This window comes from Panthera pardus, unplaced genomic scaffold (genome assembly GCF_024362965.1).
Source record: "Panthera pardus isolate Hobbes unplaced genomic scaffold, ASM2436296v1 HiC_scaffold_2, whole genome shotgun sequence".
In the NCBI taxonomy this organism is placed as follows: domain Eukaryota; kingdom Metazoa; phylum Chordata; class Mammalia; order Carnivora; family Felidae; genus Panthera; species Panthera pardus.
In genome coordinates, this window is record NW_026526765.1 from 93,645,859 (window position 1) to 93,670,560 (window position 24,702).

Sequence of the window (24,702 nt, forward strand, 5' to 3'; positions counted from 1 at the left end):
TGTATTTGAGAAGAGTGAAAAACCAATGTACTTCCAACTTTTGCAAATCCCCTTATTTCGCAGACTCTTCTCTTTAATGATTCAGTAACCTCTCTTATATACGATGGGGCCATGATAGAATGGGCAGTCAAAGAATCAGCAAATCATGCATGGATGTGTTTAGCAACTTTCTTTAGCACGTGTGAACTCTTATTGCCTATTGTCCTCAGCTGTGGAGCTTTGGCGGAAACCCTGAGACAACAGGAAAAGTCCCATCTAGCATCCTGTTACATTTTTATTATGCCTGAACTTTTACAACAATCTCTTAATTGGTTTTCCTGCTGCCCATCGCCTGCTATATCATTCCATCCCATACCTAACTGCTATATTAATCTTTCTCAAAACACACTGATTCCTGTCATGTTTTTCTTTTCGGTCCATCATTGTAGCTGGCATGGGTTGTCTACACCCCACCAGCCCTTTCAAAAAAACCCAAAAAACAAAAAAAAAAAACACAAAGCTTAAGGTCTCTAAACTGAATGTAATCCCGGATGTTTAACCCAGATACCACAGGAGTAAAATTTCTGGGAGTCCCAAAATCTCCTGTGACACTGGTTTGCTTTTAACTGTTTATTATGTCAAATAAGCTCCTAGGCCACAAACATAAACTCCACTAATTCAATGAGGTATTTACAGAATTTTGGAGAGAACATCTAACTCAACCTTCCTGTTTTATACTAACAAAATGGTGACTCAGAGAGGTTGTAACTTGCTCAAAGTCACCAGGTCATTTGAGAACCTAGAACGAGCATCCAGGTCTCCTGATTCCTAGAGTCAGGTTGATTGTGGCATCCCAGGTGACAGCTCGCCACTTTGTTTCATTTCTTTGTAAACCACTGGTCCAATGACTCCTTGTACTGCAGAAGGTAACCCACCAATAATGGAAAGGGTACATTCTTTCTAAAATTGGTATTAAAGCTTTCTCTAATAGCATGAAGGGGAAGATAATAATTACTATTAAAAATAACTAAAATGGACTGCAGACACAGAATCTGTCTCAAAAAAGATGCTGATGGATCTTTTTGGTAATGAAAGGGAAGGCCGAGGACATATCCTGGAGGGGAAAGGCTGAGCCAAACAAGCCAAATTGCTTTAAATAATAAAAGTAACAGGAATTTTCCATTTCCAGTGAGGATTCAGAGGGAGGTATTTTGGCAGGCCTGAGACTCATAGAAGAGAGAATAAGGGGGGAGAGGGTCCCTGGAGATGAGGAGAGTGGGCAGACCAAAGGAGAAAACAGCTAAAAAGAAACTCTCTATGGTCAAAAACATGAGAAGCAAAGAAATTTTATATTCAAATTTAAGTGCTTTTCTATACTGTACTGTGATCACCTGTTGCGATCCACAGATCTTCAGTAAAAGTCTGTTATGTACACAATGAGTATTAGAGCTGCTTTGAGAAATAAAGGATGACGCCATTCGCCTATGCCTGGGCAAAGGGGACTGGGGAGAATAAAAACATCATGGAAGGTCCTGTTACATTACTGTGCTAAGCACAATAATAACTCCCCAAACATGTCCATGTCCTAATCCCAGGAACCTGTGAGTATGTTACTTACATGGCAAAGGAGAATTAAACTGCTTGCTAACTAGTCTATCTGGGTGGCTCAGTTCATTGAGCATCTGACTCTTGATTTCGGCTCAGGTCATGATCCCAGGGTGGTGGGATTGGGCTCTGGGATGAGCATGGAGCCTGCTTAGGATAGTCTCTCTCTCTCTCTCTCTCTCTCTCAGAAAAAAAAAAGTAGTTGCTAATTAACAGATAGGGAGATCCTCCTGGATTATTCAGATGAGCCAAATATAATTACTAGTATCTTTAAAAGTGTAAGAAAGAGGCAGAGGAGGTAAAGTGATGCAGTGTTAGAAGGACTCCATCTACCATTGTTACTTTTGTGGACAGAGCAACGGGGCTATGAGCCAAGGAATGTGAATAGCCTCTAGAAGCTGGAGAAGACAAGGAAATGGGCCTTCCCCTCAACCCTCTAGAGAAGAATGTAGCCCTGCTGCCACCTTGATTTTAGCCCATTGAGACTTATGTTGGACCTCCAACCTACAGAACTGTCAGATAGTAAATTTCTATTTTTTTTTAGGCCACTATATTTGTAGTAATGTTTTATAGCAGCAATGCAAAACTCATTATAATTGCCTACTTTGGATTTGATAAGAATCTTAATACATACTTATATTTAACCCAAATGTTTCCAAGTCCTTTAGCGTTCTGGGTTCAACCTTATGATAGTGCAAAACTGGCCCCAACTTTTCCAAAGATTTCCAAAGTGGCAAGTGGTTGTGGTTGTACTTGTGGTTGTCTTAGGCTGCTACTATACAATCAAAGCTCTTGATTATTTCCTGAATTATTTCCACTTGATTTACATTGGCATTCAAGTCCCTATACAGGCTTGCCGCAACTTGCTTTTCCCACTTATCTGCCACAATTTCTCTTCACAAATCCTAAATTCCTGCCAAATGGGACCATGCTCCTCATGCTACCACAAACAGGCTTCTCTCTACTTTTGCTTGGTGCTGTCTTATCACCCAGAAAGCTCTATCTTCTTCTTCCTGCACTCCAGGCCTGATAATTAATCTTCTTTTTTTAATGTTTATTTATTTTGAAAGAGAGAAGGGGGCAGGGGCAGAGAGAGAGGGAGAGAGAAACCCTAAGTAGAGAGAGAATATGCACTAAGAACATGGAGCCCAATGTGGGGCTTGATTTCATGAACTGTAAAATCATGCCCTGAGCCAAACCCGAGTCAGACACTCAACCACCTACTGAGCCACCCGGGCACTCCCTGATAATAATCTTTTTGTCCTTCCCACATTGCCAAATTTCCAGAGCCTCTCAGGTCAGCCCTCTTCAGAACTTCCCCAGCATATGTTCTTAGCTCTCTAGATGACCATCTGTGATAATTTACTTGCAGCTTTGGTCATTTGAATCTCTTAATTCATTGTTTTGACTGGAGGCTCCTTGAGGGCATTGATGTGTATTGCTTATCTACAACCTCCACAGTGTTGAGCACAGGGCTTTCCACACCACAGATGCTCAATACATGTTTGCTGAATGGGGTCATGAGAATATTTTGGTCTAAACAACTTATTTAAAGTAGAACCCATTATAGTTCACACTATTACCACAAACATACATATCTTTTATATCTTTTTTTCTCTTTTTTCCTAAATGCCATGGTTCATAGTTCAGAAAGGAACAGCATATAACTTATCGCAGGCACTAATTTTGTGTGCCTGGGATGCCCCAGTTTACATATGTTGTTCTCGCATGGTTATTAACAGTGCCACTTTCACTCCAAAAGTGTCCCAGTATGGATGATACATTGGATGCTCATCTGACTCTTGGAGGACATAGGCTATAAACGGAGTCTCTGGCTTTCTTCCTTTTCTTAACATGGTAACTGGAAAGTAGTTGCTTCTACTAGGTACCCTCTTTGCTCCACCTCTTTGGCATGTCTCTATTCTCTGTTTTTTCCTTCCATGGCAACCATTAATGTTTGGGTCCACCCCTCCTCTCAGCCTCATCCCTGCTTCCTACCCTTGGTTTGGTCTAGGAAAGTGTCTATAGCAGCAGGATTTGAGAAAGAAGAAAGAGGAAGGTAGGATAAATTTCCAAGTTAGCTGCTCCCTTGTCACTCTCATCATTCATGTGTCCCCAGCCCCATCATCTTGGTTTTATCTCAGTGTTCCCAGGCACCATTCCTATCCTTTATTGTTCTGTTCCTTATCCTTCAGTGTCTGACCCTGCTTTATGTCTCAACATCCATGGCTGATTTTAGCTCCAGACTGATATTACGGGAATGATCTACAGAACCTATCTTATATTCAAGGTAACCCCCAATTTCAGAGCAGCAGAGATGCTCCTAACATCTTAAATTGTGACAACATATTTTCCTACAGCAGTAATGTCCAAAATGTGTTTTGGGGAACTCTAGTTTTGGGTGTTAATATCTGTTACTCAGTGAAAGGGTTTCAAAGTCAAAGAAGGTTGATGAATTCTCAATGGAACAATTTTAAGCAGTTTTCTTTCCTGCAGAACTTCTTAAAGCCTTTAATATGCAAATGTACATTATGAATCTCTGAGTGGGATATATGATATGCTGTGTTTCCCAAACTTATTTGGCCTTAGAACTTTTTTTCCTTGAAACTTTCTTAAGGGAATATTGGTCTGTGAAACATACTTTGTCTTAAAGGAACATATTTAACTCTTGTGGGTTAGGCATAGGTTCTTATGAAATGACATAGGGGTCTATGGAAAATAGACATTACTGTTCTAGTGGGACAATGCATTCTAAGTTCTACAACTGCATTTTTGGAATACAGCAGGTTATGAAGTGGACAACAGCATGTAAGAGCCTTTCAGCTATGAACTTTTGTGACTGTTCCAAAAGCAGAGGCAGATGACCAAGTAGAAGGGATCTGGGATCATAGGTTAGAAGAGCCAGTATCTAGTTTCAACTTTACCACTATTGGCTGGGTATTCCTGAGCAACATTTAACATTGTGCCCTCAGTTTTTTCACCTATAAAATGGAGTGATTAATGATGGTGTTAAGATAAATAATACCTGTTTAACATCTCACAGGAATTTTAGGAGGATCTAGTGAGATGGTAGCATAAAAGCATTCTGAAAACAGTAGACTTTTCCTAGTAAGTACATATTAAAACACCTTATTAGTGCTTAAGTAGCTTGGTTTTGCAATAGGAACAAGTATACAAACCCATAGATAACTTTCAAACCTTTTTTTCCCCCAAACACTTCAAATTATTCTCCTCAACCCTGGTAATAACAAGTAATTCATAAATTTGAATTTCATTTTTTTTCTTCTTTCTAGATCTTCTCTCTGGTGAAGGGAAGTGTAGTGGTCAAGACAAAAATAAAATCAAGGAAGGGAAGTAGAAGTCCTCCATTTAATAAACTACATAACCAGTATAAGATAGATCATTGTCACATTTGGGCTTCAAGTGAGACCTGACTGATTTGGAAACAATGCAAGTGGGGCAAAGTCCATCCTCAGATTTTCAGGCAACTTTGGATCCAAAGTTATTAGTTGTCACTTAACATTCCCACTGACAAAAACAGCATGCCTCAACTGACAAAGCCTAAAATATCACCTGTGATATACCATGAACGTATCATTTCACAAAAAAGCAGGAAATATTAGTTATCACACTTGTTCACTATCTCTCTCTAGTGGTGGGGCAAAACATATGTCACTGGGTCACAGGCAACAACAACATGGGTCTGTTTCTTGGTCTTCTCAGCTTTAGGACATAGAGTGATCTATTAAATTATCACACTGCATTCTGGGTATTCTTGAGCAATATTCAACCTTCCTGCTTCAGAAACTTAGAGGAGGGGAGCTCTGAGTAACCTTTTAAAATATAATTTATCTGGAAGATTCTGGTATGTTAAGCCTGAGTTAGCAATTAAGTTTAATTCCTTGCTCTATGTGTTTGAAATGGAACCGGTTGCAAAAGTGAATGTGCTATGCTGACAAGTATGTCTTTTAAAGTAATCTCCATTGTTTATTACCCTAATGGTAGAACTCATAGATGATTCTAGGCAGGCGAATTATAAAGGCAAACATGCATCCAAGGAAGGGTGCTTCCTACCATAGTCACAAATGCATTTATGTTTAGTGGTTACTTGGGGAAAGGGAATTTCTCTGTAGATAACACAAATTAGCATCCAATTTAGAGGCATTTTCATTAAATTATCTGGCTGCTTCCTCTTATCAGAAACTGTACTTTGAATACTCCCTTTTATTTTTTTTCACTTTTATCATTTGATGTGAAGAAAGTAACATTTTATGAGCAAGCATGGCTTACCTGGGACTCCTAAATTGTTTTATTATATATTACTATCTTTACTTGTTGTCTTTCTTCTTAAACAAAGGATCTCCAAGAATATTATGCAAATTCATCATTAATATGAATAAATGGGGAACTATTTGTTTGCCATTTCATAGGTATAATTTACTCTTGGTTTTATCCACAGTGACTCAGTGTTAAAAAATGCTAACTAGAACCTAAGTACCCTTTACTTCTCTGCTTTAGGTTCTACTTTGGCCACTTCTTTATTTTTAAAAAAATTTTTTAAACATTAATTTTTTTGTTTTTATTATTTCTGAGAGAGAGAGAAAGGGAGACAGAATGTGAGTGGGGGGGAAGGAGCAGACAGAGAAGGAGACACAGAATCCAAAGCCGACTCCAGACTCTGAGTTGTCAGCACAGAGCCCAATGCTGGACTTGAACTCATGAATCATGAGATCTATGACTTGAGGTGAGGTCAGACACTTGATGGACTGAGCCACCTATGCTCCCCCTGCTTTTCTTTAATAATTTAAAAAAATTTCTATTTCTTATTTAAAAAATTTTTTTTAATGTTTATTTTTGAGAGAGAAAGACAAAGTGTGAGCAGGGAAGGGGCAGAGAGAGAGGAGACATAGAATCTGAAGCAGGCTCTGGGCTCTGTGCTGACAGCTCAACGTGGGGCTTGAACTCACCAGCCATGAGATCATGACCTGAGCCAAAGTCTGATGCTCAACCAACTGAGCCACCCAGGCTAAAATTTTGTATTTTTTAAGTTTATTTGTCAATCTGTAGAGAGACAGAGACAGCATGAACAGGGAAGGGGAAGAGGGAGAGAGAAAAAAGAGAGAATCCCAAGCAGGCTCTGCACTGTCAGCACAGAGCCCAATGTGTGGTTTGAATCACAAAACTTGAAACAAAGAGTTGGATGCTTAACCAACTGAGCCACTCAGGTGCCCCCCACCTTTTTTTTTAAGTTCATTTATTTATTTTGAGAGAGAATGCATGTGTGAGCATGAATGGGAAAGGGGTAGAGACAGAGGGAAAGAAAGAATCCCAAGCAGCCTCCCCACTGTCTGCACAGAGCCTGATGCAGACTCGAACCCATGAACCGTGAGATCACAACCCGAGCCAAAACTAAGAGTCAGACACTTAACCTATCAAGCCACCCAGGTGCTTCCTACTTTGGCCACTTCTTAGCATATGCCACTAGTTCTAGGCATTAGGTTGAATTTTTCAAGAGTGAATTAAATAGCATACATTCCTTGTTGTGGTTAAGGATGGAGAGCAATTGAAACACAGAAATAAGATTGAGAAGAGGTGAGGGAAATAGGTTATTTCATCTTTCAAAGACAAAGTTCTGTGGAAGGAAGATTCTTGGTGCTCATCAGGAACACAAACCTCTATGTATGGAAGAATGGGGAGCAAAAGGAATTTCAATTATTTCTTCATGAAATCTGACCCAGAGTTGAACAAAGAGAATTTGAAAGCTCTTGCATATGCCATTTGTGGGGGGCTGGGAGGGGACATCATTATTTCCCCCATTTCTCTGGTATTGCTTGAACAAAAAGAATTATTGAAATTGAACTTGTTCAGGTTTTTTATAAATCAAAATGTCAACAAATACAAGCACTAGTCTAGTTACAACAAGAGACTGTAGTTTACAGAATAAAACTAACCCTGTTTCTTTTTTTTTTTTTTTAAGCTCTACAAAGAACACATTGTTTATTCTTGTGTAAAAACGTCATGTAAAGAAGCTCTCTGTCAGGTAGTCTATTTTTATTTAGTTGTTTCATAACTCAATTATCATGTTCCCCTCTGCCTAATAATTAGCATATGCATAGTAACAAGGCTTGAAAACCTGTTCTTTTCCCCACTGTGTGTCAGTTATATTTCCAGGGTGTTTGGAGAACGGGTTGTGCCTGTGTAGGTGAGTCGTCTTTCCCTGCTGCTCTGGCAGCTTGCCCCCGTGCAGTGTTGAGGGTCAGCTTTTGGAGAAAGTCCCAGCCAGAGGCCTGAGCAGGGACTTCCTGCCATCTGGAACAGTCTGGAGCACAACGAAAGATGTCAGCAAGAAGTGCTCAAATGACTCCTCTCCAGCTCCCTGGGGATGAGCAGTATTTCCCTCAGTTCCATGATTGGGGAAATTTAACCATCACTACCAGTAATTTGATGCACACATTTTGAGCTCTGTATTTGGTTGCCTTCCATGTTCTGGTTTTTCTGGCTGCTTATCACCTTTCGGATACTTTTTCTATGTTTGAGGAATTCCCCATAGCATGAGTCCTGCCTTCCTACCGCATAAGGCCCAAATGCGTTTTCCCAGCTTCTTTTATAGCAACGGCGCACAAGTTATGACCTAGGCTCAGGCAATCCACCTTGCGTGTAGGAGAAATTGTTTTGAAAGAGAACAATGAGAGGAAGTAGGTGTCTTACAGAATACACTTTCTGGCAAAAGTGGCAATGGAGGCTTCTGGCTTTGGAGGGAGGACAGCAATGGAGGTTCTGGCATTCAATGTCCAGAGCTAACAGTGAACACTGAGATGATGGAGGTAGGGCCACAAGGGTCTTCTATGGCAATTGTGATGGATGCAGTGTTAAGATCTTCTCTGCAATAATTAAAAAGAATTAAAAAAAATTTTTTTTAACGTTTATTTATTTTTGAGACAGAGAGAGACAGAGCATGAACAGGGGAGGAGCAGACAGAGAGGGAGACACAGAATCTGAAACAGGCTCCAGGCTCTGAGCTGTCAGCACAGAGCCCAACGTGGGACTTGAACTCACAGACTGTGAGATCATGACCTGAGCCGAAGTTGGACGCCTAACCGACCAAGCCACCCAGGCGCCCCAAGAATTTTCAAAGACATCTAATGTAATTGCTGATTAGACACATACATTCTGAAAATCAAAGCAGTTAATTTGATTAGTGGATTTTTTTAAAGCTATGACAACTTTTAGGAATGACAACTTTGAAGTGCATTATTTTCCATAGGCAAGTAATATAGTTCGTGAGGAATAAATTCCAAGACCAAGGTGTTTGTGAGAAACTAGTGAGGGGTAGTTACTCTTCACATGTTTTGGGAGCATATTCATTTAGTTTGCATATTGTCATTTACCCATTTCAGAGCTCCCTTCTCCCTCTTCTTCCACCTTCTTCTCACATCTATATTATTGCTCTAATCTGGTTTTATTTATCTTCTTCTCACATCTATATTATTGCTCTAATCTAGGGTTGGATGGACAGACATTCTCTGGTATATAAGAAGGAATGCAGAACCCCACTAGTTGGGGTAGATAGAGGGGTTACAATGAAAGAGGAAGACAAAGGGGTGCCTGGGTGGCCCAGTCAGTTGAGCGTCGACTTCGGCTCAGTTCATGATCTCAGTTCGTGGGTTCGAGCCTTGCAGCAGGCTCTCTGCTGACAGCTTGGAGCCTGAAGCTTGCTTCAGATTCTGTGTCTCCCTCTCTCTCTGCCCCTCCCAAACTCATGCTCTGTCTCTCTCAAAAATAAAGAAACATTAAAAAAATTTAGAAAAATAAAAAAAGAAGAGGAACAGAAAAACCCATCCAAATCAATAGAAATATATATATTTTGAAGTAAAGGCTATTTATTATTTATTTTCTAAATAGTTTGCATAATGTAAGAAAAAGTGGTATTTGTTAAGAATAGGTCAATTAGGTTTAAAAATGTAAGTCATTATTGGCCCATGGTAATGGGTCATGACCACAGCTGACATTATGGAAATAATAGGCAGACCCAAAGTTTGAAGACATGCTTGGACAATATTAGTAGGCTCCTTCTTTTCAGGGAAAAAAAAAATCATTATAAAATATTTTCTCAGCCAGAATGACACACTACAACTGTATTACTACTGCAACATGACAAATTTATGGAATCTAAATCAGTAAGTTTTAACCATAGAGATAAATTCTGAGGGATGAGGAATTTATGAACTCAGTGCATAGTCCTAAATTTTAGGAATTACAATGAAAGATCCTATTTTCTGCCCCTCACTCTGCCATAATGTTGAAAAAGACTGATATTCTAAACTCTGATGAGCCATTTTTTTCTTTAGTCATCCTATTGGCTTTTAAAATTATCTCCCCTTCCATCTTGTACCTTGTGGCATAATTTCAACATGATAGTATTCCTGTTATGAGTACTGTTCAATTATTAGTGACTCAAGCAAAGAGAATTTAAATGCCTTCATAAAGGTCCCTCAGGTAGGCTGTAACTGACTGGATGGAGAAAGGAAACCACAGTTGACTTGCATAGTTCAGGAGAGCTCTACGCCAGTTTCTAATGTGCTAGATTTCATGAAGTGATGTAATTGCTTAGTATATTTTATTAAATCTGTGATTTTCCACTGTACATGTAGAAAGGTAAGATAGCAATATCCTCACATCATTTTTTTTCTTTTAATTCCCACTGGTATTTTATTATTAATAAATAATTTTAAACTCAGCTTTCAATTCTTTTCTCATTTTCTCATTTTTCTATAATTCTGAAAATAGCACTTATAAGGGTAGGAGATCTAGAGACATGGTTGAGGTGATGTAGGTATGCAGACTTAGTTCTACCAAGGCCAGGAAGATGGCCTGGTCTGTCTTCAAGCTCTATCCAAACGTTGGTGTGCAGGTGTGGCATCCACAGAGGTCTCCTTTCAAAGAAGGACCTGATATCAAGGGGGAGTGCCAGCATCTTCAGGGGTTTCCTCAGCTGCTAAGAACCACCTCTCCAGAGATCATGTCCTTCCTAAGGCAGCTCTCCTCAGATGAGTGAGACTAGGGCATAAAAGCCAGGCCATTTTGGCAGGGCCACAGGAGATCTCTCTAGAGATCTGCAGTATATTGGCTGAGGCTTTGTAAGGCCTGCACTGGGGCTGGCTTCTTCCTTTACACAATCCTACTTCTTCCCCTCTCCTTTCATAGAGTTGGTGCCTAGTAAACATGGTGTATTTCATACTCATCTTAGACTCTGTTTTTAGAGAACCTAACCTTCAACAGCAGGCAAGTTCTATAGGATCTGGAAGCTTTTCCAGTCAAGGTCTAAATGATCTAAGCCAGAATTTTGAAATGTTCCTTATCCTGAATCTATCAATGTATCTATGTAACTTTTAAAAAAAATGTTAGTTTATTTTGAGAGATAGAGCACCAGCAGGGGAGGGGCAGAGAGAGAAGGAGAGAGAATCCCAAGCAGGCTAGGCGCCCATCAGCACAGAGCCTGATGTAAGGTTTGATCTCAAGGACTATGAGATCATGACTTGAGCAAAATCAAGAGTCAGACACTTAACCAACTGAGCTAACCAGGTGCCCCCTGTGTATCTTTTTTTAAAAATAATTTTTCTTTTGGGGCCCCTGGGTGGCTCAGTTCGTTGGGCATCCAACTTTGGCTCAGGTCATGATCTCACAGTCCGTGAGTTCGAGCCCCACATCAGGCCTGTGCTGACAGCTCAGAGCCTGGATCCTGCTTCAGATTCTGTCTCTCTTCTCTCTGCCCCTCCCCTGCTCATGCTTTGTCTCTCTCTGTCTCAAAATAAATAAATAAATAAATAAATGAATAAATAAATAAATAAATAAAAATTTTTCTTTGGTTTGGTTGTGGTTCTAATTTTTGGTTTATTTTTGTCTGTTTGGGAGTCTGTTGGGAGGAATTCTAGGAAGCTCTTTATACATTAGAAACCTGAAGAGAGGGGCACCTGAGTCATGCACATGCTCTCTCTCTCTCTCTCTCAAAATAAATAAACTTAAAAAAAAAAAACCTGAAGAAAAGAAATAAAAATGCTGATTTCCCCGACAACTTCCATTGTTATTGAAAAGATGTATTCTCACTGAAAAATAAAGTTGGTTTTATCACATTAAGTATTTTATAGGACACATTTAAGTAAGTTAAAGGACTTGTACATGCAGTATATGGAGTAAACTGTCCTTGTCTATGTGAAAGATATGTGAAGATGGTCAAATAGATAATCTTTGCCCGATCTTATGAAATGTATACACAGTAGTCCCAGTTCTCCTTTTTCTCCAACTCTATGTCATATGTGATTCTCTCTTCTCCATCCCTTACTGCACCTAGCTTGGGTCCTTTCTGCATCAGTTACCACCTGGATCCTTGTAACAACCCCTCCACTTCCCTGCCTCCATTGACTCTCCCATCTCTCCTTCACACAAAGGTCAGAGTGATTTTTCTAAATTACAAATCTGATCAGGTAATTCCTCTGCCTAAAATCCTCTAGTGGCTTCCCAAGGCTACTCAAGGATTTAAAGCCCAGTCTTTTTCATAGTGCTCATACAAAACTCTTCATGAATCAGTCTTTGCTGACTCGCCAGCTTTATCTCCACAACTATCTCCAGTCTTCCCACTACAGGCAAATTCCTTGTAGCTTCTGGAATGTGCATGATCTCTCTTCCCTTTCTGCCTTAGTATATGTAGCTCCCATTGTTGAAATGCCCTTCCCTGTGTTATTTTTTAGGTTGTTGTTATTATTATTATTATTATTATTATTATTATTATTATTTTAATTTAGCTAAGCTTTATTCCTTAGTCCAGGCTCCTCTCACCTGTCAAGCAAACTCCAGGTAGAAGTAGTCCTCCATGACCCAGAATACCCAGTGCCACTAACATCCTTCATAACACTTAAAATGCCATATTGAAATATAAGGCTGGTATACTCCTCTCTAGATTATGAGCTCCTCAAAGAAACTTTATATGTGCATCCTCAGCACTTAGCGCAGTGCCTGGCTCATGGTAAGTATTTAGCAAAGCTTTGTGTCTTCCTTTTAAGTTCTTTACGGTGCTACTGCTTCTAACAGATTCTTCCATCATCCCCACCTATTGCTTAGCAAAATACTATGTTGCTCTATACTACATATGGTAGGTGTTCAATGAATGCTTGTTGAGTGGATGACTATACTGCTACTGTTTTAAGTATTACCATTCTACCTTTAACAAATGCTTAAAAGATTCCAATTACCAGGAGTAGCTTAGAAAAACATTTTAAGTGTTGATTGACCAGTAGAAGTCTCTGAAGATTTTATTTCACTCTAGAGCAGTTGTCTAAACCATGAACTACAAGCTAATAGTATTCACAGGAGAGAGACTTTGTCTATTTGCCTAGACCGTCTGTGATATTAGCTATGCAAATAAATATTTTGATTGTTCATTTGGGAGAAGAGGATTACTTGATGACGGTCTTGAAGTATATGCAGGCTTATTATGAGGAGGAGGATGACTTAATTTTTTTCCCATTGCATTGCCGATTCAATGAGGAAAAGAACTTAACATTGTATTAACAGTTAAAGATAAGAGTTTCTTCACTGGGATTAAGGAACACTGTGGAACATCCTTCTTTGCAGATTTGACTAAATGACATCAAAATTCTTGTTTTCACCCTTGAATCCATGAAATTTGGAATGACGTCATCACAGTGACCAACTGCAACCAAGACAGAAGCTGTTGAATTTGGCATCATGTTTTCTAGTTACTAAATTCAGATAAGAGATAGCAGACGCATGCTATCAATATAGGACCATCTTGGGCTCTGCTAAAGAATCACAATTATTATCCTTACAGTTATACTCATTTCAGAGATGAGACCCAGAAACTGTTAAGTTCTAGTAAAAGGCCACTTATTATGTGTGATATAATTATAAGAGCAGAGAATGTCTTTCAAAGGAGTTAAGAATTGGATAGGACTAGGGAAAGTCATGCAAGGCAAGAGGAAATCATAGTACTCATGATATGATATGAAATAATACAGTGTTGACAGATGTGCCAGGTATATTTGAAAAGTAACAGACCACATAGGGCATGCCCCAACTCTGAGGAAGAAAACATTCGCTAAGCACATATGATATGCCAAACTCTTTGCTAGATCCAGTATGTGCATTTTCTCATTCACTCCTCATTATAACCCTAACATACAGTAGTAACATCTCAGTTTGCAACTGATAAAACTGAGACACTGAGAAGTTAAGCGACTTGGCTAAGATCACACAGCTAATAATGGAGCAGGGAATCCAAATCCAGGTTTTTAGACTGCAGCTACTGGAACTAAAATTTAATTCCAGAAACATTAGTAATCATTTCCCAAAGGCAAAGTAGAAACTGGGGTAGGAATTGTAGGGCTTGAAAGCAGGGAAACATCTTCTTCAACAATATATTCATATATTCATATAAGGCTCATATAAGGCTCAACATGTAGGTATTCTATAAGCGTCTGTGAATGAAGAGGCTATTTTCAAGGAATATATACTCTGGTAGGGAAGACAGACATGCATAAATAACTACAACATAGTGAAGGCTGTAGGTACTGATGGATCAGATTAGATTAAAATCTGAGGGGAGAGAAAGTTATCCTATAGGCAGTGAGGAGGCATTGAGGTTTTTGAGTAGGAGAGTAACATAATGAAAGCTTATTACTGAAAACTAATCTGCTGACTATGTGCTACTTGTTTCCTTATTGTCAGCAACATTAAGCCACTTGGAACTCTAAGTAAGTTACATCTGTGGAGATACAAAAGAGGAGAAAATACTTCTCTCTCTCATGTCCTGCTCACCAAGATTCTGCTAAATTGATTTAGATGCTGGAACAATAAATTGGAGTAAGAGCAGAAGCCTAAAATCTGAAGGTGTGCTGGTACTCTCTGTCCAATCACTATTGTTTCTAAAAATATAAGGATCCCCTGCATTGGAGCGGTAGGGCAGAGGGCTGGAAAGATTGCATGTTGCAAATATCTAAGTGAGCTAGGATCTGAGGTTACTCATGTATGACTGTTTTATTAGATTCATTCATTCATTCATTCATTCATCCATCCAGTCAGTCCATGAACATTTGTTTAGTGAGCGCTGCTGGGTATCTGGTACTGTTCCAGGTCTTAAGACATAGAGATCTAGTATGAGAAGAAGGATAAGACCACTGCCCACATGGACTATGCAAGCCAACAGAGTAATTCAAATCATAGACGTCTTCAAATATGACATGTGATTAAAAAGAAAATAAAACAGAGCAGCAGGAGGAACAGTGACTGAGGATGGGGGAATAAGCACTTTAAAAAGGACTCTTATAGAAAACCTTTCTGTGGAAATGACATTCCAGCAGACTTAAGTATGAGAAAAAAAACCCAGCCATGCAAAGAACAGAAGGAAGAACGTTCCAGGCAGAGGAAACAGCCAGGGCAAAGGCCCTGAGGTTGAAAGTTAGAGGAAGAGATAGCAGAAGTTGTGGCCTTTTGTTATTAGCCACATTCAGAACTCTGAAAAGCATATCTGAAATACTTCCTTTTCAAATATTACACCACTAAAATATTTTAACAATTAATAATTTGATGATTCTCATTATTAGCTTTCTTCTTAATAACCAATTAAAAATTTCCATCTGAAAAAATAGATACTAAAAATATTAATTTGAGTGTAAAATGACAAACAACAAAAAGGAAATAGAGGTCATAGATAATAAGGATGAAGGATTTCAGAAGATCACCTTGAGGAGTGGGGTGGTGGTGACGGTTGGAAATGAAAGGCTGAAAATCATGTACTATTTATTAATTTAATAAATCTGTCTTGATGTCAATGTAATCGAATGTTGCCACAAAATAATGGTCTCCTGCTGCTACATAAATGTTGAGGCCAAGCTCTGATGTTTATTTTCAAGACAGGAGACATTGATCCTTCACTAATAGAATATTACAAGTTTATTTCTATTATGCTAAGTAACCAAAGTTGATTTCATTGTTTGATTTGATGGATGTTGGTGCTGTCAGAGTTCAGAATGGTCTGGGATTAGGAGGCCAAAAGGATGAATTTTTTTCCCCCTAATTAGGCATCCTTGGATTTCATTCTAACATAAAATCAATAAAGGAAAATTTTAGGGATACTTAGTCTCTGGGATCTTTCTTCTGATGCCCCAGGGATTCTAACTATTTGGCACAAGATTGTTTTCCCCTGGGACTAAAGATACTCTAGAGCCAGACAGTGAGTGAATTGGATGGGGGCCCCACCCAATTGGAAAGGCAACAGGAAAAGTGATGAGAGGAAAAAGACATCTACAACAATAGAAGGAGGAAGTGAAGCCAAAAAAACAAAACAAAACAAAACAAAACAAAGAAGCGAAGGAAAGGTAACATGAAATACAATAATCTACCAGGAAACAACCCACACTGGGGGGGGAAAAATCCCAAAACAACAACAAAAAACAACCCCCAAAGGAATCGCAATCTACTTATTTAGATGCAGGGAAACAGTTTGTGATCATTTCCAGAGGTAGGGCACATATTTATAGTGATCCAGTGACTGGATGGTGATGTGACCCAGTGATCCAGGTCTCCCTTAACCTAAGCAGAATGTGAATTAAAACAGATCTTGGTTTTCGGGTTTTATCCACTACAGATCTCAGAGCCACCTAGATCTGGGAAATGTGATTCACTGAAAGAGAAATGAACAAGGTGAAGGTTGGAAAGAAGACATGAATTGAGCAATCTAGTAGGAATACAGAGAATGTATCTCTTTTAAATATCAAAAGAGAAATAGATTCATACCAAATCACTTCTTCTTTTAATATCCTACAATAAGCCAAGGTATTTACTTTACAATAGTCAAAATGGGAGGAAATGATGTACTTGATAAAGTCCAAGGCTGAAATAAAGCAGGGTGTGGCTTGGTGTTTCTGATTTTGCCTAATCAGGACGTTTAGGTGTAAGAACAGAATTCACTGCTGCTTACCATGCTGAAGTAAGATCCCATAAACCCTGCTTGAGTGGTCTTGCCTGTATTTAATCCAACCTGAATTCACAAAGAAGCTTGCATTTCTAGAATTGAGTACATGAAAGAGTAAATATTAAGGGGCAAGAGTGGTTGGAAGGATCTCTGTATTGGATTCTGAGAAGGCCTGAACAGATAGGCTGCATGGATGTGAATTACAATCCCATCATTCACTAGTTGTGTGAACCAGCAAAATATGTGAATAATAAAACCTACCTCTAAGGATTACAAAGATCACTGAGCGAGATACTCTGTGTAAAGCACTTGGCGCCTGGCATATCATAAAGCTTGATAAATATTAGTGTTGTTAATACCTAAGAAGTCTGTGATGTGGCTTGCAAGAACTGAAATTCTTGCATAGTTGAAGTTGAACCATGTAACACTGTTAAGCAGTCAAACATTTTTGACTTACAAAAATAGCAGTTTCATATATTTTCAATCTAATATGTTTCCGTGAAACTTCCCTATTTCTCTCACCTTTGTCCTTTTGTCAGGGATTGGGGGGAAAAGAATGGGAAGAGGGAAGACAGAACAGGTAAAAGAAGGAATGGAAAGATGGGAGGTTATGTGGTAAAACCCTTTGGAGCAACCGACACAGGCTAGAAGCTGCAGAGATGTAGTTCTGTTGCCCATCTCTTCCCCCTTTCCTCCGCCTCCTCTCACAGCCCTTTAGTGAAGGTCTTTAGAAGGTTCCTGAGACATGTATGTGACATATGCCTCCTTGTGCCACAAATGACAAATGCTCCTTTAAAATGAAGAAAACAACCAAACTAGCCAACAGAGCTGGTACCTCCTAAAAGGACACAAGAGCCAAGGCAAGAACAATGGAAGCAGTGCAAGAAAGTTGGGATATGGGGATAACTCTTCCAGAGGGATGGGTGAAGGTATCCAGAACTGGATTCTTCCTTGGCCACCCTTCCCTGAAGACTACCTACTTTCATTAACAGAGTGAGCTGTTTGTCTACCTCCTTCCTAGAAGAACCAGACAGAAAAGCCAGAGTAAACATATACAGTATTGCTAAAGCCTCTAATTTCTGGGCACCTCAGCCTCAAACACCGTGCCAAAGAAGAATATTCCATGGGTCAGCGTCCTTGGCCACAATTCTCCTTAACTCAGAGCAACGAACTTAGCAAAGCAACAACTTTAGCCCTAAGTAGTGTTCATAGGACTATAGACAGTGATCAAGGTTATCCTCAAAGAAGTAAAACTCCCATGAGTGTTAGAGGGAAGACAGGGTAGAAGGTAAGCACAGAGTAGTAGCAGACCATATCACAAAAATGTATTCTTTCTTAACTTTCTTAACACTGGCCCCCAATACCGCAGACAACTTGGATCTTAGAAGCTGAGTGAGGCTAATGGAGATTTGCCATGCAGTAGTCAATAGCTCAGCACCATGTGGCAGGGAATCTGTCTATCCTCTGCTTCAAGAATTTAGGTCCAAGGAAAAACACCTGGAGAGTTTGAAAAACTGATGATAACAAGATTATAGAATTATGTGTCTGACGAGGAATCTGGTTTATACATGTATAATCTAATGATGATGATGCTAACAGGTAGCAATTGCCACCACAGAATACTTACAAATCTCCAAATACTGGAATATATAGAAGGAGCCCAACTGGTTTCAAAGACTTTTTGAGCACACCAAAATAAATAAAATGTAAGTACCTTCTGTATCTTTGACAAGTATACATGACCCTGCTTATTATTGGCAATGGCTATATTCAGCGCCTTTTTTTTTTTTAATGTTTGTTTATTTTTGAGAGAGAGAAAGAAAGAGCCTGAGTGTGTGCAAGTGGGGGAGGAGCAGAGAGAGGGAGAGAATCCTAAGCAGGCTCCTCGCTGCCAACACAGCCCAACACAGGGCTCAATCTCACAAACCGTGAGACCTTTACCTGAGCTGAAATCAAGAGACACTTAAGTGACCAGGTACCCCAATTCAGTCCTTATCTTAAACATATTTTTAACACAGCTAAAGAGGTTAAAATATGTATCTTAACCCCTTATAGTCAAACTATTTCAAGATAAATAAAATATAATAGTGGAATAATTTATTGCCTTCTTTTTTTGACATACTTCGTTGAGAGGACCCAATAATGTTGGAAAATAATGAAAAACAAATGAGTAGTTATTTTTCCCCCTATGTTTCCATTTCTAACAGGAGGAAATGACACTGCCTGGAATGTTCACAGCCTCCTTCATGAGACTGGGGCCTTTGTCAAATCCAAGAGTGCAAAGACATCATATTGGCATAATCTTAGTAGGTGAAAAACCATTGTGAAGATTTAGGAATGCACTGAAAAAATAGTAATACTTTTGAATAAAGAACACTCTTTGGCATACTTTCTATTACATAACTTTCAACATTTAATGACAAAAAGCCAGCCAGTGAATACTGCAACACTCGGGATTTGTTTTGCAAAATGTGCTAAAGTGTGTGAAATTGCAATATGTGGTAGCCCCACTTTTTTCATTTTTCATCATCTTCAGCTTATGTGCAATTTTTCATATCAGGATTATTTTTTTCTAAGTTATTAAATTTGAAATCTTGATGGTGCTAAAAAAGACTAGGCACTCTAGAGATGGAACAGTTTAGAACCAGTAGATCTGTACAGTCTCTCCTAACCCATTGGTAAATGTTTATGTATAGCTAAATTGGGATTTTAAAAATCTAGGGCAATAGGTTAAGAAAACAGTCATTGCCTCAGATTAACTGATGTTAAACCAATAACAGTGTGTCAAATAATGTTAATTTGAGGCCCCATTTCATTTATTATTCTGGTATAAGAGACCACGTTGCATAGTATTACAGTTGTAATGACTCTATTCATTCAATTACTTTGGTACATGGCATGTAAGCAGTTTGTGAATCTAAGCATGCTAGTCTGTTCTGCCTGGGAGTGAAGTTTCATACAGTAGTTTGAGTGACAAACATCTCAGAGCTTGCTCACATTCCTCTGTGGAATAGTCACTTCTGAGAGAAAGAGGTGCGGCTCCGTGGTCTGAGAACAGTACTGTCAGCCAGGAACACAGAGTTCTCATCCTGGAACGAGTTCTGTTCTCTTTATGGATCAGATCATGCTAATAAATCTTTCTAGGACTCAGTTTACCCAGTTAAAAAAGCTGGTTAGGAAAATCTAATTAACAGGTATAATGACTATTCACGAACAGATATCTGTTAAATGATTTGAAATGAAAAGTGATATGAATGTAAGATATTTTTCATAAACTAGTTTATGAAACAAATTAATAGAAAATTTTCAGCCTTTGAAAAAATTACCCCAGAACAAGAAAATTAATTTTAATACATTTCAATGTTTATTTTAATTTTTCTAAACATTTTCTACTCTAAATGTTTTTTTTTAAGTTAACATGCTAAGTATACTCTGTGATGCAAATAATTAAATTCACCATTAGTTTCTATTTAAACTTAAAGAGGTAGCCTCTTTGTTCTATATAGCAAAGGGAAATCTTTTCTAAAGTTCCATGCACTATAAGAATATGGACATTATTAACCTTAATGTTTTATAGAAAAAATGAGGATCAAAGAAATGCATAGTTAATCTAGAGCAGGGTGGTATACAAACTGCCTATTTTAAAATGATAAAGACTTCCAAGAATAAGATGCAATTTCCAAAAAGAGAAAATTGTGCATTTGTACACAAACAAAACCAGGGCAGGGGAGAAAGACCTAATGATTGAGTAATTGTGGTGTTCTATATCTGAAAGAATAAAGAAAAAAAAACCCCTCAAATACATGTGTTTCATTCTGGTGGCTCAGCTAGTCAGCACTCTTTCTCTCTTCCAGCCCCCCCAGATTAATCAGCCTTATGTGTGAGGTTAAAAAAAACGATTAACTTCTAAAAAATATATTGTGGTTATTTACAGGAAGACTTAAATCTCCTGTCTTCCCCTTTCTTAAAAATGAAAACAAACAGACAATGGATCTTCAATTCTGTGTCTGGGATCTCAAATTTGGCTGTGAATATGTGTTTCAAATCTCATTAATTACAATATTGGCCCCACGAGATACAGTTGCTGATGCAAAGAACACTCTTTGTACTCAAAATAATTTGAACAAGGGCAAAGAAGCATTTTATTTACATGTGTAAACATTAACAAGAAAATAAAATAGAGATGGTTCAGATAGCTGCTGAGATGTTTTAATGACAATTGATTTGATTACTACTGAAGCTTTAAGGTTACCGCGTATAGGGATAGTCATGTTTTCACTTAGTGTGTTTGTTGGATAATAACGTTCTTGTAAAGTTAACTCTGACATTAACTTGGCAAGTTCTGAACTAAGACCTTTTCGCATTTTATTCTTTTTGGATACTAAGACCAACCATATTATTCTGAATTCCACGCCCTACTGTGCAGTTTACAATTTATTTATTTCTTAAATATCAGAAAATATGCCATTACTCAAAGGACTTTTCCATGTAATAAATGTGGGTGAAAACCAATCAAATGAATACATTGCAGCAGTAGACAGGAAACAGCTTCTCTTGTTTTCTTTTCTCTTTAGGAAATAGTAAATTAAACCATAGCTATTTGTGGTCTTGTGCTATAAGATCACATGTGGTCATACATTTTCATCCTATTAACAAATCTGTTGGCTCAGTGGGTAGAAAGTAAAGTCCATTGTAAAGATGTCTTAATGCCTTATGTAGGGAGGGTCATCTGCTGTGTATAGCCACAACCTAAAAATCTTGCTTTGAGATCTGATTGTGTTTATTGGCTGTCTTTAAATGGACATTGAAGAGCAGAGTTAAGCAGTCCTAATTACATATAAGAATCACTTGGAGCTTACAAAAAAATACAGAGGCCATGGTCCATCCACAAAGTTTCTGAGTGAGTTAGTTGAGGGCAGGGCGGGGGATGTCCCAGAAACTTGTATTTAAAACCAAACCAACAAAACCCAACAAAAAATAAATCCTCTTAGGGCAATTCTAATGTGCCATGACTGAGAACCATAGAGAATTCCAACTCTAGTGCAAGGATAATAACGAATTTGTTTTTAGATAACAGTACAAAGCCCACTCTTGATCTTTAATGGAAACCTTACCTTAGTCCAGGTGTGGGCATGGATTAGCAGCTGCCATAGCTCCCTCCTTGACAGCATTCTCAAAGCAGTCCCTTATACAGAGTGTTCTATGGGTCATGGAGCTTTGAGATGCTAATTTTCTGGGTTAAAGCCAATGAAAGTTGATAACTGAACAACAAATTATATATGCTAACTCTGAAGGTAGACTCTGTAAAGAGTGGCAGCCTTACACACATGTGAGCACTTTGAGCAAAAGTTCATTAAAAGAGAGACTTACTCAGCATCACTCCTTCCTGTTCTTCTGAGTCCATCAATGTCATGTCTCCACCACCAAATCACTATAGTTCATTGTAAACAGAAAGGGGGATTTTGAATTAGAAATGGCAAATTACTTCTCTTGGAAATTAATCAATGTAAGCCTATGTGATTTCTCACTTTTTTCATTCTTCTATGGGATGAATTTTTGTCCTTTTAATAACAGCACTTTTTTCTTGCATCCTTCAATAGTAACTTAGGTCCTTTATTGTTTTTGCCATCTTTTGCTATCATATTCTATGGTTTCATTTAATCCTATTTCTTTTATTCTTCTTTCCTACCTTTTTACACTTTACCTTTTCCAATTAAAGAAACAAAACAAAAAAACTTCTCTAACACTAGAATAGCGGGTCCTTCTTCATTTTTCCCAGTTTTTGATTTGTTTGGTTGCCAATCTGTTTTCTGGGTCTCTTTCTTTATTACTAACTGCCCTTCCTTAACCTTCTGTTGATGTTTCATTCCTATCACTTGCTGATGTTGGTCATAAAGCCCATTTCTTTCCATTCCATTTATCTTTGTATCTCCATAAGCATTTTTAGGGTCCTACTACTAAAGCTTAAAGCTCTATGTGAGAAACAGAAAGGTAGCTTTCCCCATTTAAATCCTATTTCCTCTCCCCTCCCATAGCCGTTCCATGTCTATTCACCCTTTCCTGATGTTTCCCCCAGTCTGACCCCCACCTGCACCCCTCTTCCACTGTCACTCCCTATTTGATGCCCATGTCTTCTTTCTAACCCCATTTGCACTCTGATTTTGCATCCAAGGATCTCCACAAGATAAAGGATGGAGTTCTATCGGGAACCAGATTGTGCTACAGAAACTTTCTGCACATTTACTGAAATGGGATTAGGGGCTTTGATCCAGAAATATTCTCAGGCAGCCTTTCAGCTCTGGCACAATTTTGTACACCTTGAAGGAGGGTTGGGGCCTACTCTGATGGACAACAGCTGAGCTGTCTTTAAAGGCCTTCTGGGGCCCTTTCCACTTCAAAGGTTAGGATGAGTAGGCATCACCGACCAAGGCTGGAAAACCAGGCCAGGTGGGAGTGCCTGGGGCCCTTTTCTGCAGCATTTCTGGCAAGGGAGCTGTTGCACGGCGTGCCACAGAGCTTCGAGGGTCCCGTGCAGGGGCCAGGGTAGGGGGCCAGTGAGTCCCCAGGAATCACTGGGCCATTTTGGGAGAGGGAGGCTCACCTCTAAAGAGGGGAGGCAGGCCTGAGGCAGGGTGTTCCCCAGGGAAGCAGGGTGCGGCCCCGGGGGCGAGGCGACGCCACCCCAGCGGCGCCCGCCGAGGGCGGGAGGGACAATCTCTATCCAGGAGGGAAGGCGAGAAGCTCTGGGTCGCTCAAACAGAAGGTCCAGGGAACTGCACGTGTGTCCCCTGCCTGCGGCCCTCTGGGAGCAGGGCGTGGTGGGGGGACGGGGGAGGGGGGTCGACACCCCAGGGAGAACGGCTGAGGGCTGTAGAGATCAATCCAGGGTACTGGCGCGGGGTCACAGACAGGAGAGGAGCAGGAGAGGGGGCTGGTGGGGGCTCCCACGAAAGCTGGGGCCGTATGTCTGTCTGTGTACTCGGCGGGCGCCCCAAAGTCTGGGGCCGCCACAGCTCCAGCTCCGCCGGCTCCTACCAGCGATTCCAGGCCGCACTTTCCCCTCCTCCCGGCGCCTTCTCTCCAGTGAGGAGCCGAGCGCGGGCGGCGCGGGGGGAGGGGCGGCGGCAGAGAGAACAGCCAGTTGTTTAAAATCCTTCTAGAGCAGTTTCTAATTCCCCCCTTGCGCCGGGGTTCGGAGGGGGGAGGGGGGAAAGAGAGCGGGAGGAGGGAGGAGAGCGGAGAGGGAAGGAGGGAGGGAACCCGGGAGGGAGGGAAGGAGGGAGGAGACTGCCGCTTAGGCTGTAGCCGCCACCGCGCGCTTCGGCAGGCCGGAGGGAGGAGGAGGCCTGTCAGTCTCGCGCGTTGCCTGGGCGAAGGGGGCGGAGCTTTAGCGTGGGGCGGCCAATAGTGGGGGTGGCTGCGTGGGTCGCCATGGGGACGGGGCTGTTCCCGGGGAGGCTGTGATGGGTTGACAGGTGCGTGACAGTGGGAGCTGCTCTCGGCACAAGCATGTACGGCAAAGGCAAGAGTAACAGCAGCGCCGTCCCGTCCGACAGCCAGGCCCGGGAGAAGTAAGTGTCTCCGCTTCTCACCCACCTCCGCCTTCACACGCGCGCACACACACGCACGCACTCGCACACTCTCTTGGAGACACACAGACCCAGACACTCTCCGCCCGGGGAGAGCCGGGGGTGGGCTGGCAGGGGGAGGGGTACGCGAGGTGGGGGCGTGCGGTGCGGGGAGCGGCTGTTTCCCAGGAGGTGCTCGCGCGGGGCGGGCGGCCTTGGGGGGCTGCCGGCGGGAGGGAACGAGTGTGCTGGGGGGCGGTGGCGGTGCTGGTGCCGAGGACGGAAACTTGTTTGGGTGATTGGGGGAAATAACCTACGGGTTCACCTCCTCACAAAGTAACTTTAGAGCTGGGGTCCGGGGCTGCGGGGACCCAGAGCGCTGCCGAGGGTCGCGGAGGGGGCGGGAGGGGGCAGCTGCGTGGAGGAGGGCTCGCGGTGGGAATGTGGGTGTTTGGAGCGGCGGGCTGGGGTCGGGGCAGGCAGCGCGAGGGGCGCTGCGGCCGGGGCTCCGGCGCCGGGATTTGGGGCCGGGATCGCCGGAGGAGTCGAGGGCGGCGGTGCCGG

General features: G+C 40.7%; 2 protein-coding genes across 7 annotated transcripts in view; one reads left to right on the top strand and one right to left on the bottom strand.

Annotated features, from left to right (window-relative positions):
- Window positions 1-23,350, bottom strand: part of ATG10 (autophagy related 10) — a 450,172-nt gene extending 426,822 nt beyond the window's left edge. The window contains exons 1-2 of the mRNA XM_019462861.2: window positions 23,172-23,350; window positions 21,937-22,001 (exon numbers count right to left, since the gene is read on the bottom strand). The gene's annotated coding sequence lies outside the window, so the exon portion shown is untranslated. The remainder of the gene's footprint in view (window positions 1-21,936; window positions 22,002-23,171) is intronic.
- Window positions 23,351-23,936: 586 nt separating this feature from the next.
- SSBP2 (single stranded DNA binding protein 2) overlaps window positions 23,937-24,702 on the top strand; it is a 308,327-nt gene continuing 307,561 nt past the window's right edge. Inside the window, exon 1 of one of the 6 annotated variants that reach the window (XM_053907236.1) lies at window positions 23,937-24,141. In XM_053907236.1, the coding sequence (XP_053763211.1) occupies window positions 24,080-24,141 (62 nt within the window). In that variant the 5' untranslated portion in view covers window positions 23,937-24,079. The remainder of the gene's footprint in view (window positions 24,142-24,702) is intronic. The other 5 variants (XM_019462852.2, XM_019462850.2, XM_019462853.2 and 2 more) reach the window with 5 other exon arrangements.